General features: G+C 38.0%; 1 protein-coding gene across 2 annotated transcripts; it reads right to left on the bottom strand.

Moving 5' to 3' along the window:
• Positions 1-262: 262 nt before the first annotated feature.
• On the bottom strand, positions 263-17,130 carry LOC130830739 (ovalbumin-like). Of its 2 annotated transcripts, XM_057698024.1 has the most exons (8): positions 16,976-17,124; positions 13,897-14,079; positions 10,972-11,022; positions 9,921-10,046; positions 9,161-9,278; positions 7,413-7,555; positions 5,053-5,208; positions 263-2,191 (listed from the first exon to the last, which is right to left on the bottom strand). In XM_057698024.1, the coding sequence occupies exons 2-8, from the start codon at positions 14,062-14,064 to the stop codon at positions 1,796-1,798; spliced, it is 1,158 nt and encodes a 385-aa protein (XP_057554007.1). In that variant the 5' UTR covers positions 14,065-14,079; positions 16,976-17,124; the 3' UTR covers positions 263-1,795. The 2 variants fall into 2 exon arrangements, with proteins under 2 accessions (XP_057554007.1, XP_057554008.1); XM_057698025.1 differs by lacking the exon at positions 5,053-5,208 and having other exon boundaries at positions 16,976-17,130.
• Between the last annotated feature and the right edge of the window lie 2,707 nt (positions 17,131-19,837).

The raw sequence follows: 19,837 nt of genomic DNA, 5'->3' as shown, positions 1-19,837 counted from the left end.
CTCTAGAGCCTGTGAGCCACAACAACTGAGCGCACAAGTCACAACTACTGAAGCCCACGTGCCTAGAGCCCTTGCTCTGCAACAAGAGAAGCCACCACAATGAGAAGCCCGTACACCACAACAAAGAGTAGCCCTTGCATTGGCGACAACTAGAGAAAGCCCACGCACAGTAATGAAGAACCAACACAGCCAATAAACAAATAAATGAACAAATAAATAAATTTGTTTATTTTAAAAATTAAAAAAAAAATAAAGTGAACAACTTCTCAGGCATTTTGCTGTGTGTTAAATTTCGAATCTCCCAGCAGCCTGATGGAAGAGGCAGGATTGGGAGGTCCACCATGCAGAGAATGAGACTGAGCTCTGAGAGGTTAATGTCTCACCCAAACTTGTCAGCTACTACATGCACAGAGTCAGCATTTTAACTGAGATCTCCTGCCACCAAATCCAGGGCTCTTTCTATTTTGTTCTCAGTGGGATCCCCTGGAGAAGGGCTTGAGACGATGACCACCAGGAAGCCAAGAGAAAGAAGAGCTCGAGGATGAAAAAGTGGGAGTTAAGTGGAGAGGGACCCAGGAAGAGAGAAGGGGAATACGTAAAACCACATTCACCTGTTTGATGATTTCAAGTATGAAACGTCTTTGTAAACTTGAGAATGGCTACCAGTGTTATTTCTGAACTGAACTGTTCTCATTCCTATACGAGGCGAAGGAGGAAAAGAATTCTTTTCATTTCTGCTCCATTTTCTACCCTAGGTGCTTGGGTTCTGAGTCTCAGAATGCAGACTTGTGAGCAGGTCACAAGTCGGGGTCTGGTATCAGACTTTCTGGGTTTGAAAATCCAGTCTGTCACTTGCCACTTGTGTGTTAAATTACTACACCTAAGTCTCAGTTCCCCATCTTTAAAATGGAGAAGACAATAATTCCTGCCGCTCAGAGTTTTGGTGAGAATTAAATTAGGTCATTTGTGTGAGTTCCTGGCACACCCCATACACCCAGGGGAGGTTAAGTCCTCTTATTAATATCATTAGTTCAGCTGCAGGTGATGTAAACGAGAACTAACTTGGTAACCTAATCACATGGAATAATATCGTTTCTTTAGAAAAAGGCATTCTGAGCTTTAGCATCCTATAAACGAGGTTCTGATTGAGTTGAAAGCTACGTAAGAAAGAAGTGATATCAATAACAAGACAGAAATAGACTCACAGACACAAAGAACAAACTATTGGTTACCAGTTGGGAGGGGGGAGGGGGGCAAGATAGGGGAAAAGGGGTTTAAAAGGTATGAACTACTAGGTATAAAAAAATAAGATACAAGGATATAATGTACAGCACAAGCAATATAGCCAATATTTTATAATAACTTTATATGGAGTATAAACTATAAAAATATTGAATTACTATACTGTACCCCTGAAACTAATATAATATTGTAAGTCAGCTATGCTTCAATTAAAATAAATATATATAAATATATGATGAATTTTATGGTATCTGAATTATATCTCAACAAAGCTGTTAATTTTTTTTTAAAGAGGAAAAAAAGGAAATGGGATGGATCATAATTTTTTAATAAGTGCGATTAATAGCATGTTATAACTTGTTTAACCAAAGTAAACCAAAACAAGAAGGGATGGGATGCATATTTCACATGAGACAATTGAAAGAAAAACATTGCTACGGAGTATGGTATATCTATTTTAGTTGCACCTACAGTGAGTGTTTTCTACAAGCTCATAAAATCCAGCCAATTTCAAGAATCAGAAAGTTGTTTGAGTATAAATTCAGTCCCTTCCTTAAGGGTTGCAGACTCTACCATAGAAGAGAATCATCTTAGTTTCCCTGTGTAGGATAAAGAAGAGAAAAGGCTGATCCACCTTGAAGATTTCAGGATTTTCCACTTTGCTTGTTTGGTTGGTAGATGTGAACTCTGAATCACTCTCAGTAACCTCTAGCATGGCCTTATGGATGACCTTGGAGACCCTGAGGCCTCCTCCTGCAGTTATGCCAGACAAGTCAGCCCTTGAGTGGTCAAAGGCATCCGTCATTCCCAAAGCTGTCAGTATGGAAGCCAAGTCTTCATGGTGCCCATCAAGTCTGAGCTGGGGCAAGTACAGGACCACAGCTGTATCTTTCATACTGGCTGAGCCTATCCAGTTACTTAGTTTCTCATAAGTGATTTCATTGGTAACCTATGGGAGAGAAAGCAAGAAGCAAAACATGAACATTTTTATTTACTTTCTAAATTAATTTTTATTGGAGTGTAGTTGCTTTACAACGTTGTGTTAGTTCCTACTGAATGGCAAAATGAATCAGCTATACCTATATATATGTCCCCTCTTTTTTGGATTTCCTTCCCGTTTAGGTCACCACAGTGCATTAAGTAGAGTTCCCTGTGCTATACAGTATGTTCTCATTAGTTATTTCACACATAGTATCAATAGTGTATATGTGTCGATCCCAATCTCCCAATTCCTCCCACCCCCCCCACCACATTTTTATTTAGAAAATAAAGTTATACCTAAATGGGAAATATCCTAAGGGCTGGATGTGAAGTTGTAAACAGGTAAAGCTACTTCTCATTGTCATTTTGGAAAGGAGATTCTATAAGAATAAGCGGGGATAATGCAACCATGTGCAATAACTGAACCTGAGGTATGTAATTCTGGGATCTATGTCTCAGCACACCATCCAAGAGGCACTTGGAAAAGCAACAAATCATCATAAGGAATTTCTACTTTTATTCCTCTCATGACCCCTCTATAAGTAGCACTATTTATGTATTATAATAACAAGATTTATATAAGTTCCTGCCTTTCCTATTGGCCACATTAAAAGACATCTTTAGAGCCTGAGATACTGAGATTCTGACAGCATGAGTTGTAATTCTAGGCCGACCAGTGTGAATTTCTACCTCAGCTCCAACCAAAATTCTCATTAGACATCCATAGAGACTGAATGTATATCAAAGGAAGTGACATTTCTAGATCATTAGAATCAAATTCCCTTAAGTGGGAAAGAAACCATGGAGGAGGTCCTCCAAGGAACATCTGTAACACCCATCAGCATCTGCTTGACAAGTCCTTAATCAATGACCCACTTCTTTAGAAACAGCCTGGCTGGGTGGTTGCACAGCTCAGCCTGCAAGAAAGACCTTTCCCATTTTGACCATAAATCTGCTTCCCTGTAATTTGTACCTTTTAGTTTTTATTCTCACTCTGGGAGATGCACCAAATTAGTCCATTTCTCCTTCCATGTGACAACTAAATATTTTAATACGGTCAACATACTCCCTAAACTACTGCCCTTTTCCTCATCTCTTCCCTACATGACTATTTCTGGCTTCTCCTCATTAGGTTGTCCTTACTGAGGAGGTTCACATTTTCCGTGACTCATTTGGACTATGTCGTGGATGGGATCTATTAGGTGGGTAGGTATGCTACACACCAAAGAATGCAATCTCAAGCATAAAAAACCGAGACTATTTTGCATGGAATTGACATTCATCTGATACCACCTTCAACTCATACTCATTTAAGAAGCCAGGGATGACTGCCCTCATCTATGGTGGTGAGTCAATGTTAGGCTTTTTAACAGGAGACAGTTCGTTGGCTATCAGGGTCTAGACTCATTTCCTCAGACTTTTCGCTCTTTATGATTGTTTTATGAAACAGAACTGCACTTCGGAGTTTGTCTCCTTTTCAGAGACTTTAACATTATTCTGAAATGTCCTATTTTTATGTTGATAACATAATTGTGTAGGTTATATTAGATGGGTGCCATTTCATTGACCTTTCATAAGATCATCAAATTTAAGAGCAAAGGAACACTAGAAATCATCGACTTTACCCTCTGCATGGTGTGGGTAAAATGAGGCTTGAAGAGGTTTTAAATGACTGTCTTGCAGCGAGTTTGAGGCAAAATTGTGGTCAGACTCCAATTTTGCACCTACAAATTCAGAGTTCCTACATTGTCTAACCATGGGAAAGGAAACCTAGAAAAACAATGCTAACACTGATAATTATTATTTAACAATAACTAAAATCTCACTTTATCAGAGAGGTTTCCCCTGGTCATCCAATGTGAAATAGAAGTTCTTACACCCTGTACCTCTGTATCTTATTTCCATCTTTTATTTTTCTTCATAGCATATAGCGATCATATTATTTATACATTGGGGGGGGTTTGCGTATATGTAAATATAAATATATTGGTAGAGCAGAGCTGAGATTTTGATTTTCAGCCACTGTCATGGTACTTCTGAGCAGACATTTGAACACAAAGCCTGGCGGAGGCTGAGAAGCTAGAGACCTGGCCTCTAATAACATCATAGACACTAATCTGCGATGAAATATTGAGTAAATCATTTAACATCTTGGCCTCCAAGGTTCTTCCTCCATCAACGGGCTGCCAGTGTCTGCCTGGCATGCTTCACAGCTAGTGAGGTTGAAGAAAGGGGGAAGGGGAGGGTGAGAAGTCTGTATCCACAGAAAAATAGGTGGCAGCAACATAGAATTGGGAGAAGCACAAAAAGCAGAAGAAAAGGAGGAAAGACAGGGATTTAAAGAAAGCTGCTGAAGAATTAGACCTGTACCAATGCTGAGAGCAAGAACACGCAATCAGAGTGTGCAGCAGGCGCGTCCACACGGAACTCAAAGGAAAGTGCCAGAGAAACAAGCAAAGGGGAAAGGCTGAGCATTGCGTTTGCATGTCTGGCCTTGGGTGCTGGCGGGCAAGAGATGTAGTTGGTTGGTGGCAGGTCCAAAAGAGGTGTCAATGCATAATATATAAAAAATACATATAAAATAACAACAACAACAACCCATGAAGACCACACAAGGATGCATATGACTGTGCTTTAAAAGCCTAAAACTAAGTAGAAGCAACATATCTTAGTGTGGGGCTGCTTTATTTGGGGGTTCTGCTTTTTCCATAGCCCTGCCTTAAGTAGTAGCGTAAGTGGTTATTTTAAATCGCCCAGCTTCCTGCATGTGTAATTCCCAAGCATGGAGCCTTTTCTGGTGGCAGTGGCTGCAAAGGCTCAGTGGTTTACCTGTCCCAGACCAACATCCTTGCTGGGTAGGATGATGACCATGCTCAGGTGATCTTCCGCGTCAGGCATCTCAAGAACCTGCACACGTGGCTTCATAATGGAGCCCAGTTTAAAGTGTCCTTGCAGCCGCATCATCTGAACAGTTTTGCTATGAGACTATAAAAAAATAAAAACAGTGAGACAACAAAGCCAGTTCTTTTCTATGTTTCTATTTAAGGCATGAGGAAATTACCTTTCATCCTCCAAAGTTGCCCACAATGAGTGACCAAAACAAAATCTACCCATCTTTTCACAGAAATATCAATGATTGGTCATTATTATAATGATTTAAAGGGGGAAGGTAGCCTAAAATAAGTAGCTACTGAAGTGCAAAGAGTATATGTCTTTCAGTATACTATTTGTATTCAACTCTACATTTTTGATGCCCAGAAGCAGTTAATCCACTTCAAAGAGCTGAGAAATATGCATCATAAGATCTTATCAGGATAACCATTTTTTAAAAGTCAAATAGGTCCTTTGAAGAACATAATTTAGAAATCTCTACAGATCAAGTGAAATATGACTAATCTAGACTAATCCCCAGCATTGGGTTGCAGATTACAAAATAGCTACAAAATAGCTAAGAACGTAACAAAGCGCTAAGTGAATTTCATATATTGAGGCCACTTAAAGGAAATTTAGTTATGATCATAACCTTATTTATGTTTTTCTCTTTGAAAGGTTAGTTATAACATAAAGATGTCTGAGTCATGTACATAAACCAAACGGGCCAGATTTTACTGTGAAAATAAAGATTCTGATTTATTAACTGTTTTCTCTAGAAAGTCTGCTTGCTTTGGGGTATGCTTACCCCTTTAAAGTAGCTCTCTATGAATCCTGCTAAAATCTCTACTGTTTTCCTTATACTCTGGTCCCCAAATTTGGCTGATCCTTGGAAGGACCTACAGGGATTACTTAAAAATACAAATACTCGGGCTTCCTAGATGGCACAGTGGTTAAGAATCTGCCTGCCAATTCAGGGGACACGGGTTCGATCCCTGCTCCAGGAAGATCCCACATGCCTCGGAGCAACTAAGCCCATGTACAACAACTATTGAGCCTGAGCTTTAGAGCCCGTGAGCCACAACTATTGAGCCCATGTGCTGCAGCTACTGAAGCCCACATGCCTAGAACCCGTGCTCCGCAACAAGAGAAGTCACAGCAATGAGGAGCCCATACACCACAATGAAGAGTAGCCCCAACTCGCCTCAACTAAAGAAAGCCCACGCACAGCAAAAAAGACCCAACACAGCCAATAAGATAAATAAATAAATAAGTTTATAAAAAAAACCAAATACAAATACAAATACTCAAGCACTTCTTGCAAATCAGAGTCTCCAGAAATACGGCCCTGGAATTTGCAATTTAAAAAAATCACAGCTGTAAAAAATACATAATTTCACTATATGTTTTATGACCACGATATCTGATGGCAGTATTCTTTGGAAAGATGCTACTGGATAATTCCAGATGTGCCTAATGTGTTTGGCTACAGAATTATGTTCTCCTTAAAGTCATTCACTATTTCTTTTACATAAAAAAAATTCATGTAATAAGTATTCTGAATATACTTATCCAGAAATATAAACCCTCTGTATTTTTACAGTTGGCTATAACAAATATTTAATTGACCAATGATGGCAAGCAATTTTTGGTATTATATTTGATAGAGCAAATACAGTTGATAGTTTAGGGACTTGGTTATAATACACAGATCCACTCTTTCTTATTAAATAACATAGATTATTTTGGCTGTGGCCTAATATTTAGGACACTTTTGGGGCACAAAGGAAAGAAGTTGGGAAGGTGGAGGATAGTAGAAGGACAGCATATCTAGAACTTTTTATTTTGATTATGAATCCTGTTCACCAGTTTTGCTTTGCTTCTCAAGGTCACACCCATTTTACAAATGACCTGCATGTTAGTTTTGCAAGCATCTATTGGAGTTATTCCCTACCACCTGACTTCATTTCTAGTTTGCGGTAAGTGAATTGCTTAATGATAGTTTAAGCTTAGCCCAAAGAACAAACCTGCCTTATACCTTTACAAGGTCCATGTTTTACAGCAGTTTTTCAATTTTACAACTGTAGTGCTAAACATAACAAAATAGGCTAAACATACTGTGGAGAATTTAAAAGAAAGGTTCAGCAACAAAAAAAACATGTCTTGTAAATCTATATCTGGACTTTACCTGGTATGCAGCTAGGACAGTCACTTGGAAATTAATTTACCTATCTAAGGCCAGAAATGATTTAGTATATTTTAAGGCAAAATTTTTGAGGGCCACCCTTAAGAAAAAACAAATTAAGTCATGAGTCTACCTCATGCAATCTGAAGGCCATTGCCGTGGTTTGGTCTTTCTGAAATGCATACTTCCAGGTCCCTCTGAAAGAGATGGCATTAACCAGCACCAGCTGATCAGAGGATGTGAGGCAGTCAGCTAATAAGAGGTTCTTAATATCACCTTTGGGAAGAGAAACGTGATAAGATCATACGTGATTGGTTATGGGATGTGAATTGGTCTCATTAGGTTTGCTTTGGATTTTGACCCATCTTTGAATTTGCAGAAGTAATTGTACTCGATATCTTCAGATGAATCAAAAAGACTTTTGAGCAAATATCTAAATACTCATAATTCTTTAATAAATAAAGAATGTAGAATGCAGAAGAAAACAAAGTAAGTGTATAGCCTATCTGCCTACTTTATAGTTATAAAAATTAAAAAGTCTGATTAATTTATACAACATTGTTACCCAGTTAAGAGGTGGTTTATAGATACCAACGCATTAACCATTAAGGTCTGACTTTCCTGTGACATTCCTCCTGGTACCTGAAAAGAATCACCATCTGAGTCAGTGGTTTTGCAGATCACCACTGTTACCTGGCAATGGTTTTCTACAAACAAAAGAAATAACTGGGAAAGTTGTAGAAGATAGACTTTTGGCTTTTTATGCCTCATCAAGCAATAAATCTACTGAAAGAAAACAGAAAAGAATATCTTTGTGACCTTGGGTAAGCAAAATTTTCTTAGCGAATACACAGAAAGCACAAACCATTGATAAATTGGATTTCATTAAAATTAGAAACTTCTGCTATCAAAAATACAATTAAGAAAATAAATACACAAGACATAGACTAGGTGGAAGTATTAGCAACACAGGTATCTGGCAAAATATTTGTATGTAAAGAACTCGTAAAGAACTCTTCCATTCAATAATAAAAAGTAAAGAACCCAATTAAAAAATGGGCAAATAACTTGAACAGAGATTTCATAAATGAAGATATATTAAAGACCAAAAGACATAAAAAATATGCTCAATGTTGTTAGTCATCAGAGAAATGCAAATTAAGACCACAATATGATACTACCACACACCTACTAAAAGAGCTAAATGAAAAATATTTACAGAACAAAAAAATGGAAAGGATTTGGAGTAACTGGAATTTTCATACAGTGCTGATGAGAATATAAAATGGTTCAGCCCCTTTGAAAATCTATTTGGCAGTTTCTTAAAAAGTTAAACATCCATCTAGCCTAGGACCTAACATTTATACTAAGCGTTTATCCAAGAGAAATGAAGAAATATGTATGCAAAAAAACCTTTTACAAAAATGTTTATAGCAACATTATTCATAACCAGCCCCAAACTAGACATAATTCAGATATCCATCATGAAGAGAATAGATTAACAAACTGGTATATCCATACAGTGGGATATTTCTCAGCAATAAAAAGACACGAGCCACTGAGATATCCAAAAACATGAATGATCTCAAAAATAATATGCTGAGTGAAAATACAGAACACAAAATTGCGCATTCTGTAATACTCCATTTATTTGGAATTTTAGGATAGGCAAAACCAACCTCTGATGTTGAAATCAAATCAATGGTTGCCTGGAGACAGGTGGGGAGGAATTTTTCAGGGTGATAGAAATGCTCTGTGTCCTGATATACATTTGTCAAAACCTCCTAAGTTTATTTTTTAAGATCTGAGCATTTCACTGAATGTAAATATGCTTAAAAGGAGAAGGAGAAGATGGAGAAAAAGAAGTCTTGGGTCTCTTACCTTTTGTCTTATTTTCAATCCATGCATTAATCTGTGTTCTAGTGGCTTCTAAATTATTTTTGAAATCCACATTTTGAGGTTTTACTTTATATAATTGTTCAATACAATCTAAATATTTCTATAAAATGAGCATAGAAAAAGAAAAAACATAGCAAATAAATTGTGATTTTAATACATTTAGACCATAAATGGTAGGAATAGAGGCAGAAATATATAGAATACTGTTATATACATCTAGCCCCAATTAGCAAAAATATATACATTTGTTGTGCTTTCAGAACATAGTTAAATAAAATGAAAAATTACTGCATTGTTATTTCAATGACAAGGACATATCTCTCTTTTAGGATAATCAGGTTTAGCATAGTTAGAGTCCTCAGTTGGGGTTCCAAAATATTAATTCCTCTTTTATTATCAATATAAAATATTTTGTTAGTGTTTTTTCATCAAAAACTATCTAAAATTTATGCTCTTTATGCTTCAGCTGGGCCCGTTGGAAACATAACTGAACATGCTACAAGCTAGCCTATGAAAATTAGAATCTTGAACCTTTTAATATTTTTCTATATGAAATAAAATGCATATATAAAATATATCATATATTCTGTATATAGCATCGATATACCTAAATATATAAATATTTCATCTTTTCTACTTTCCTACCATTGTAATATCACAAACAATGTTAGAATAAATTAAATGAAGGCAAAAAGGAAAGATTTCTACCTTACTTATAGAAAAATGTTTTAGTTTAACTCACCGGGAGGAATGGATGGGCTTCTTCTGCAAACACTCCACTTGCCATGTGGACTTGACTGCGGCTGGACTTGATGATTTCAGAGAGGAACCCTTGAATGTGTGAATGGACCCTTGTATCTTGTTCACACTAAGGTGAAGTTAGAAAATACTTGAAAACAGGGGCCGTGGTATCACACTTAAGTATCAACTGAGGTTAGACAAGAGGCTCCTGGCTTTGCATTAGGACATGCTATTTCAGAACAAAAACAGAATCAAAGACTTCTGCTATTAGGACATAGCGAAATGTTTGCCTTTCACAAACTGAGTTACCTGACAATCCAATAACAACATACCACAATCGCCTCACAGGTGTAAGGGGAGGCTTGGGAAGGTCCACATCCTGGTCAAAACTTGCCCTATCTCCTCCACAGGATGGCCCAGAGCACACTTATCAATACTGCCATATTAATTTTAATATAATTTGTATAAGGAAAATTGTTTTGCTATATTTTGTAATAAATAAGAATTCTGGGCCATCGTTTGCTCTTAGCACTCCCACCATAGATAATAGTGGGAAAGTCACATTTAAAAAGCTACAGAAGGTATACATTACAAATTTCCCCTAGAAATTAGCAATCTGGAAAAACATTGAACACTAAAACTCATAAAGATAAGCTATCTTTAGTTACTTTTCCAAAAAAATTATATATTTATATCTAGCGAGCACTCATCCTGACCCAGGCAGTGCTGGAATCACTTCTGCTGTCTGAGCAGCTTTGGGGGTTCCATTATGAAAACTCTGAGAGTAATCTCCCTTCTCCTCCTTCTTTTTAAAGGCTATGTCTCAACCTCAAATTTTTGACAGTTCCCATTTTGTCATCTCTTATTTCAAAGTCTCAACATGATTATTTTAAAACAGCATACCCAGGAATTTGACTGTATGTATCTATATTCTAGGCTCAAAATACATCTGGAATAAATACCCTGTTTTATTGTCTCAAGGCTTTGGTCCTCGTGGACTAAAGAGAGACTGCTGTAAGACAATTAAAAGGGAAAGCAGGAATTTTATCTACCCTTGTGTTTGAAGAATTTGCAGTTCTCGTTAATTCATTCAAGTGCAGCACCTGCAATGCAAAACAAAGGACCATTTTCAAAGAGTATGAAAATACCCCCTCAAAAGCCCAGAAAGTGATATAGCAAATCACTTCCTTGCTATAAATGTTAAGCTCTTACATTTTTATGAACTTTCTATGATTCACCCCACCTTTCCCTTTTCAGTTTATTAGTTTTGCTCCTCATTTTTTTTTGCTCCTTATTTTTTAAAAGAAGATATTACGTCAAAGAGGAAAGACAAGTTTGAAAACCAAAATCCTTCATGTGCTCTTAGGCAGAAGTCTAAGCATTAGCGTGCTAGGGATGAGGCGTAGGCACTTAATCAGATTCACCTTTATGAATAGAATGCAGCCTTTGTGATAGAATGTAAAACAGTTTTTCAAAATCAACTCAGGCTTAGTCATTTGTATTGTCACTTAATTTGTTCATCTCTACCTTCCCAATTGTGAAACATAGTAGGAACCCAATAAATATTTGTTGAATGAAGAATAAATAGTTGTGTGGATAAAGAATCAATTTATTTGCAGGCAATTAATAGCACTGGGTACTTACTGAGCAAAGACAATGATTGAATTCATCTAATAGGTAATTATTTAAAAATTATTTTTATAAACATTATCTGATTTGACGCTCACAATATCCTCTTGAGATTTCAGTAGATTGTATCATTTTCTCCACTAAATGCTGATATTTGCTCTAGTTCTGTTGACTTAACTGAGGTATAACCCTAGTTTCCTAAGGCCTTTATCAGAAAACAACTGAAGTAAAACATTGCAACTCTTTTCAAATATTTAAAGGGTGAGTAGATTTAACGTTTTGTGTAACTCCCTAGAGTAACAATGGGATAAAAGGCGATAGATACAGGCAGGCATTATAACCCTCTTAAAATACACATGGAGGAGGAAACAATGTATGTGTGTGCACCCACGCATGTGTGTGTCTTTCAAGAACAGGAAAATGACAAAGGAACAATGGTTATGGAAAGGTAGATTTTAGCTCAAGGCTAGGAAGCGCTTTTTAAAACGTAGGGTTGTCAGAACGTTTGTTAAAAAGCTACTTCGCACTATTAAGTTCTGGCTTATCGGAGGACTTTGCACAACCTCCTGCCTGCTGGGTCCTTTGTTGATTAAAGCATAGAGTGGAGAGTGGAGACTTTATGGTTTCTTCCTGTTCTGAGATTGCCTGGTGGTCTACCATATCATAGGCATATTGTTCGATAATCCAGGGACCCAGCTTGCATGGTGCCCCCAGTGTTGCTTCAGTGGTGGTCGCCATCAGCATCAGCATCATCAGCATCAGCATCAGCATCAGCAGCATCAGCATCAGGATCAGCATCAGCATCATCAAAAGAAAGCATGATGGCTGAACCTGGACTTCTGAGTATTTGGCTCAGTCTTTGAATGTGGTAAGAGAATCATTAACAGGATGAAAATGTGAGGAATTTTTCTCCATTTTGTATGAATATCAGAAAGGGAAATTTTTGAATTATTTGGTTCTCTTCTAACTCAGAAAAGACAGAGAATTATTTCCATTACAGACTCTCTCTCTTCCAGACTTGTGCCCTCAGCACAGTGACCATGCCATCCCTCTGGCTGCAAGGCCTGAAACGTGCTCAGGTGTAGCTGGAGCCAGCAGCATGCACGTTCTCCCTTTGAAGGGAGGGGGAGGGGGAGGGGAGGGGTGAATCTACACAAACTCAACCCCAGGTGACTTGTAAAGATTCCCACAGCATCCTCATTCCCAATCAGTTCTCCCTATCCACAAAAATGTATTTATTGGGCAACTATTATGGGTAAGACAATTGGGACCTTTTCTCCCAATGTATAGAAATAGAATAAAATCGAACACAAGAGCTTTTACATTTAATTTTTCTTGAGTTTAAATATATTATTAAATCCAGCTTTCTAAATTTATTTCCAATTTAAATCCCAGCTGGGGGGAAGCTTTGTTCCACTAGTTAATCACTCCCTCTATAACAAGCAGAGAGATGATTAAGGCATGTTGAAAGATGTCTACTAAGAAATAGTTTTTCCAGTCACCCAAAATTATTGGTTGAGTTAAAGCACTGGTAATCTCCTTGGGAATGTAATTGCATAGATTGTAAATCGTTGCAAAATATTCTTTATGTGAACCACAGTAGGGAGGCCCTGGGGACCTAAGGATGCATACGATTGGGGGCAGAGGTGGAGAATTCCAAGTTTGCCATGGACCAGGTTGGCCTCATTGATTGCCTCTCCCTGTTCAGCCTCTGCTGTGTCCACTCATCCCCTGCCTCTCAGAACAGAGTTATGGGTAGAGTTCCCTGTGCTATACAGTAGGTTCTCATTAGTTATCTATTTTATACATATTAGTATATATATGTCAATCCCAATCACCCAATCCATCCCATCCCCTCATCCCCGCCTTGGTATCCATATGTTTGTTCTCTACATCTGTGTCTCTATTTCTGCTTTGCAAATAAGTTCTCCTATACAGTTTTTCTATATTCCACATGTATGCATTAATATATAGTATTTGTTTTTCTCTTTCTGACTCACTTCACTATGTAAAAGAGGGAATATATGTATATGTATACGTATAGCTAATTCACTTTGCTGTACAACAGAAAATAACACAACACTGTAAAGCAACTATACTCCAATAAAAAAATTAAAAATAAATAAATAAATAATAGAAAATGCTGTTAAAAAAAAAAGAACAGAGCTATGGGAAATCTTACCTGTTGCACGTTTTTGATAGAACGAATCTGATAGGTAAACTTACATGAAAGTAGACCTCTTGTGTTTACAGAGTTGGGCATCTATGACATCTCCATAACAAGCCAGTGTTTGGAATTGGTACTTGATTGTCTTCTAGACATGGCTGAAAGTATATTTGTGACATACCTTTTCCATCTGGGATGCACTGTTGCCTCTGGCCCCAAAGAGCACCATGGCCAGGGTGGACAGGAGACTCAAGGGAGAAAAGAAGAGATTCTCAGTCGTGTCGTCATAGTTAATCTCTTTAAAGACATCAAAGCAGAACTGTGCGTTCGCTGCACTGAGTGAGGCCATTGCTCTACCTGGAGTCTGGAATACAAAGGCAGATGTCAACAACAACAAAAATGTGGTCAAAACACCACTATTTCAGTTTATTTCAAATTACAGTAAGAATTAGTTCTATTTTGTGAACACTAGATCCTCAAAGAGAGGCTTTATGGAAACAAAAAGAACACAGATTTTGGAGTCAAATGCATTTCCAAATCTGCCACTTTCTAGCTTTATGTTCCTGGGCAAGTTACTTAAGTTCTCCTAGTTTCTATCTTCTCTTCTGCACAAGTGGTTATATGACAGTTTTCTTATAGGATTAGCATGAAGATTCAATCATGTACTGTTTGTAAAGCACCCAGGACGGTACCTGCATGTAGTAGGTGGTCAAATACGTCAGTGAATGTTGTCATTACTGTTGTTGTTGTTACCTTACGTTAGTCTACTTGGTTATTAAAGGAATTGACAAAGAGCAGGAGGTTATAATATTGATCCCAAAAGACACATGACCTCATTGAGTCTTGCAAAAGTACATAAAGGGGACTGACTGAGTGACAGTGTGGACACACCATTCAAAACCCATTTTTACCACTAGAGTAACATCTCAGAGTGCATACCTCCCTTCAGTGGGTTGGTGGTACCATCGACATATATAGTGGAGAGTATTATATATATATATATATATATATATATATATATATATATATGTATATATACTTTTTTTAAGAGGGGGAAGATATAACTAAGCATGTTAGAGTCCTACGGAATTATCATCCCACTTTCTCTGTGAGACCATCCTCAAATACTTATTGAGGAAGACAGAGCTTCCTGTTCTAGGGTCTGTGAGGCCGGCAGAGCTCACCTTGGCTTGGTGCCTTCAAGTGGCTGTTCACCACCACACCAGGGCTCAGGAGCTCCGAGCCTTTCCACGGGAGCCAGCTCAGAGTCCCGTAAGAGGGGCATTCTGAGAAGAGGGACAGTCTCTCATTCCTTCTTTCCTTTCTGCATTCACTAACCCCTCCCTTGCTCTGGGCACTGTCTGGAGGAAGGAGCTTAGAGGAACACGAGGAACCTCAGCATTTCTGCTTCTACCTGGTGCTTGGTTGAGTCAGGGGATGGGGCCCCCATGGACTGTAGAATCTTCTCTCCTCCATGCATCTTCTCTTTGCTATTGGGCTATTTTGGAGAACCACTTTGGAGTCTATGACCTCTTGGGGTTGGTGCTGGGCCTAGGAGGAGGGAAGATCCTAGGGTGCAAGTTTTAAGGAAGCACTCACTTTTTTTTTCCAGCTCTCTATTGGAGTATAATTGCTTTACACTGTTTTGCCAGTTTCCACTGTACAGAAAGTGAATCAGCTGAATTCATACATGTATCCCCATATCCCCTCCCTCCTGAACCTCCCTCCCACCCTCGCTATCCCACCCCTCTAGGTCATCACCAGTCATAGAGTTGATCTCCCTGTGCTATGCAGTAGCTTCCCACTAGCCATCTGTTTTACATTTGGTAGTATATATATGTCATTGCTACTCTCTCACTTTGTCTCAGCTTCCCCTCCCCTCCCCCCATCCCCCACCCCCTCCCCATTCAAAAGTCTGCTCTCTACATCTGTGTCTTTATTCTTCCCCTGCCACTGGATTCATCAGTACCTTTAATAGTATATTTCAGTTGCCTCATTGTCATATAATTGGGAATGGAAGGAGAAAAATGGGGGTCAAATGGGGTTCAAGTTCATAAAAGAATAGAAATATGTTCAGCCCAAGACCTGTTTCTCAGTTTATAAGACACTCACCCATTGTTTTCTTCCCCCCTCACTCAGCTGTTTGGGAAACCTGTCCCCTGGTATGTCACATGGTCACCCTGTAATCAAAAACCAGCTCAGGGGAATTCCCCAGCGGTCCAGTGGTTAGAACTTGGCACTCTCACTGCTGTGGCCTGGCTTTGATCCCACATCAGGGAACTGAGCTCCCACAAGCCACATGGTGCAGAAAAAAATGAAAAAAGGAGCCATCCTCTGGCTACGCCAGATAATTTTGATTGGATTCACAGAATCATAGAAACATATTTGCTTTGCTGAAGAGACAGTTAGTTGAAATGGCCAATTATGGGTCTTTAAAATGAAGAGATTTTAAATCAGACAAATGTGAGTTCTAGCAAGAACTCTGCCTTTTGCTAAACATGTGAGGAACTTGTTTGACGTCTCCGAACCTATATTTATAAAATAGGGAGAAGAGCAGATACCAGACAAGATTGTTGTGTCAAATGTGATCATGAACATGAAGCATCTAAACAGAAAAACTACTCAATAATGTCATCCTCCTTTCCCCTTCGAGGATTATGGCTTGAACTCAAAGAAGAGTCATAGATTTGAGAAGGAAACTATTGGATCCCCAGATTAATTCTACAAATGGAGAAACTGAATTGAGTCTAGTGGGGTCACATGACTTGCTCAAGTCCACACTGTTAGCAAACATCCAATTCAGAGTGAACACCCAACCTTCCTGTCCAGCACCTTTCCCTCTACTTTACCGGACAGAGACACAACCTAGAAAAAGACGGACTAAATTTTAGTAGCTCATAGCACAATTTCTCCTTAGGTGTTCATAGGCACTTACAAACAAATTTCTCATTCACCCTCAGGTCAGTCATCACTAAAGTCCTCACCTTAATTTAGGAATGAAGATTAGGAATAGAAATGATTTACTACAGTACTGAAAACCATGACATCAAATCTCACTCAGTGGGTATGATTAGCTGAAAAGAACCACACTGCCTTGTTTTAAATCCATGCCTCCCACCACCATCCCCCAAACTATGACACGTCTCACTGCCCTTTACCTTAAATTACAGCTAAATATTTCCCCTTATACTTTGTGAGAAGTCATCACCAATTACAAAAATCACGGCAAAGAAGATCCTTTTCAGTGCTTGCATTTTTACCTTGTCTTCAGGTTGGTTAAAGTTCTTCTCAGTGAGCCCAGGGCTGTGTCCGTAGCACACAGGCACACACGGCACTCAGCACCCACAATTTGCTCCTCCCGTGTCCTCAGAATTAGGTCGCACAAGTCATTTTTTCCTTGCATCATGAACTGACAAAGTATTTATACAAAGGGGTAGAGAGTGAGCCAGCTGACGTATGTATTGTAAAACATACTGCTCTCGGGTCAATGTAGTGACCCAAGAGATGTAGGGAAAAAGTAATGAAACATTTAATGGCATGGAATTTACATAGTAAATTTTAAAATTAACTATAATGTGTATGTCTATATTACACACACTCTCTGTCTATGATCGCTAATTATTGGTGTTTAAAACCAGAGAGGTGGCGTTTTGTCTTGAGAACTGGCAACAGGTTTCTTTCCCTGACTCCTAAGATGAGACATAGTGAATGAAATGCTGTTCTGTCTGGCGTGAAGGCGGCCAGGAACAGGGTAATCCTTGTTGAGTAAGATTTTCAAAACTACCTCGTGGCAAATGTAGGCAGGATTCCCACAAGAAGCAAGTTACAGATCAGCTATAGCTCCAACTCAGAGAGAGACCAATACGATATCTCAGAATGTTAGAGAGGAAGAGGCCTTAGAGAGCATCTCTTCAGAGATTTTCAGCCCCCACTAAGAACTAATTTCTATACCGTGATCCAGAATATATATTCAAAACTGAAAAGAATTTCACAAACAAAAAATTAAAAATAGACTGCCACGTGATCTAGCAATTTCACTTCTGGGTGTTTATGCTAATGTGAAAAGATACATGTACATCGATGTTCATTGCAACTTTATTTGTCATACTGAAACCAAGATATCGCAGCAACCTAAATGTGCATGGATAAATGAAGGGATAAAGAAGATGTGTTACTTATATGCAATGGAATATTCTTAGCTGTAAAGAATGAAATCTTGCCATTTGCAACAACATGGATGGAGCTAAAGAGTATTATATTAAGTGAAATGGCAGAGAAAATACAAATACAGTGATCTCAGTTATAGGAGAAATCTAAAAAAAAAGCAAACAAACTATAGAAAATGAAAACAGATATATATTCAGAAAACAACTATGTCTTAAAAGTATTTTCTCTGAAAATGGACATATATTTTTGATTTATTTATAACGAATCTCTCCAATAAATTATTAGCTAACACTCATGGGGCACAATTAAAGTGAACTCTAGGTACCTGTACTAACATCTTTTTTATCAAATTGCACATATATATATATACATATATAAAGATAGATGTTTTTAATTTTTAAAGATAATGTCCAAGCTATACATGTATGCAGAAGAAGAAGAGGCTAATTAATGGAAGGAAAAGATTCAAGACAATAAAAAAGGGGGAAAAAGCCAGAATTTAGATCTTCTGTATTTCCCTTAAATGACCCCTGATTCATGTGGGTGACATAAAAACAGACACCAAATACTTGGTTACAACAGAAATGAATTCAATAGTTTTATAACTTTACAGTGAATTTTAAAAAATTATTTCACACACAGGAATAAAAACTTAGATTATGGTCTTCACAAAACAAAATTGGCAAATGCCCACCTTGTCAGACAGTTAGGTTGTATTTTGCTTTACCCTAATGAGTGTGAAAAGGCACATGAGCTGGTAGAAAAATGCCCTACCATTCCACTTCGTTCTCAGAATCTCAGAAGGGGAAGGGAAGAATTGAAACTATCTAATTACATATTACATGACTAAGAGGCATCGTGGATCCACGGACTGCATTCTCAAGGAAACCTTGCACTTTCAGAGAACCAACTCTCCTGCCTGAAGCACTGCAGCTAGTAGTCCTCCCTTCTGGGTGAAGAGATATAGGAGACATGGTATTATTTGTTGAGCAGTTGACTTGTATGGGGACCCCTGAGCAAGAGAAAAAGGACAGTATTTGTCATGCTCTGGAGAGAAACAGACTTCTAAACGATACAAAGTCTTCTCTAGACTCTCAAAGAAACCTACCTTGAATCAGACTTTCACCAGTTTAAAGAACTTCACTTCTCTCATATACAGTCCTGAGGAGAATTTGGATTCAAGAAGGAAAAGGAGGAAAAGAAGGGTTCACAGTGAGAAAAGAATTTATCAACTTCACAGACACTCATCTTCACAGTAATTCATCCATGTAAATGCTGTTCCTCCAGAGTCCCCAGAACAGATACTTTTGGAAAAAAAAAAAAAAAAAAACAGTTAGTAATTCACTAGTTGACTATTCACAAAACTAGGAGATTATTTGCAAAGAAATGACTGGGCATTATTCAATGGCTTCTGTGCTATTATTACCTAAACACCCTATTAACTAAAGAACACTTGCTGATTTTTCTTGCCTATAAAGGCTCTGATTAATAGCTAGGAGTGAAGTGCGTGTGTGTCCCTGCCTATGGCTCTAGGTGTTTAAAGGAATAGATCATAGTATGTGGTAAACCCTGGAGACCTAATTCCACAGAACTTGCACCCACCTAGTGGTCCATGGCTCTTACACTTGCTTCATGATGCAAGGAATGGCTCCCATCCAGAATGCCCTAATTTAGGTATATATGGCAAGGATCTTTTTTTAATGATGTGATATTTGTTAGGTTCCCAATAAACATTCATTTCCATTTCTTTACTACAATTGTCTTTGTTAATTGAAGTGTGATTGATTTACAATGTTTCAGGTGTACAGCGAAGTGATTCAAATAAATATATATACATATATGTGTATATATATATATTCTTTTTAAGATTATTTTCCATTATAGGTTATTACAAGATATTAAATATAGTTCCGTGTGCTATACAATAGGTCCCTGTTGTTTATCTCTTTTACATA

The sequence above is a fragment of the Hippopotamus amphibius genome, chromosome 11 (assembly GCF_030028045.1).
Source record: "Hippopotamus amphibius kiboko isolate mHipAmp2 chromosome 11, mHipAmp2.hap2, whole genome shotgun sequence".
Lineage (NCBI taxonomy): Eukaryota > Metazoa > Chordata > Mammalia > Artiodactyla > Hippopotamidae > Hippopotamus > Hippopotamus amphibius.
The sequence above is the reverse complement of the archived record's forward strand: the minus strand, read 5'-3'. Positions and strand labels throughout refer to the sequence as shown.

Excerpts from the sequence above, each read along its gene's own strand:
- LOC130830739 (XM_057698024.1), bottom strand. The coding sequence starts at position 14,064 with ATGGCCTCACTCAGTGCAGCGAACGCACAGTTCTGCTTTGATGTCTTT. Across the intron at positions 5,209-7,412 it reads TGGCCTTCAGATTGCATGAG|TCTCATAGCAAAACTGTTCA; the intron begins GTAGACTCATGA and ends ATTTTTTTATAG. Across the intron at positions 2,192-5,052 it reads AGGATGTTGGTCTGGGACAG|GTTACCAATGAAATCACTTA; the intron begins GTAAACCACTGA and ends TCTCTCCCATAG.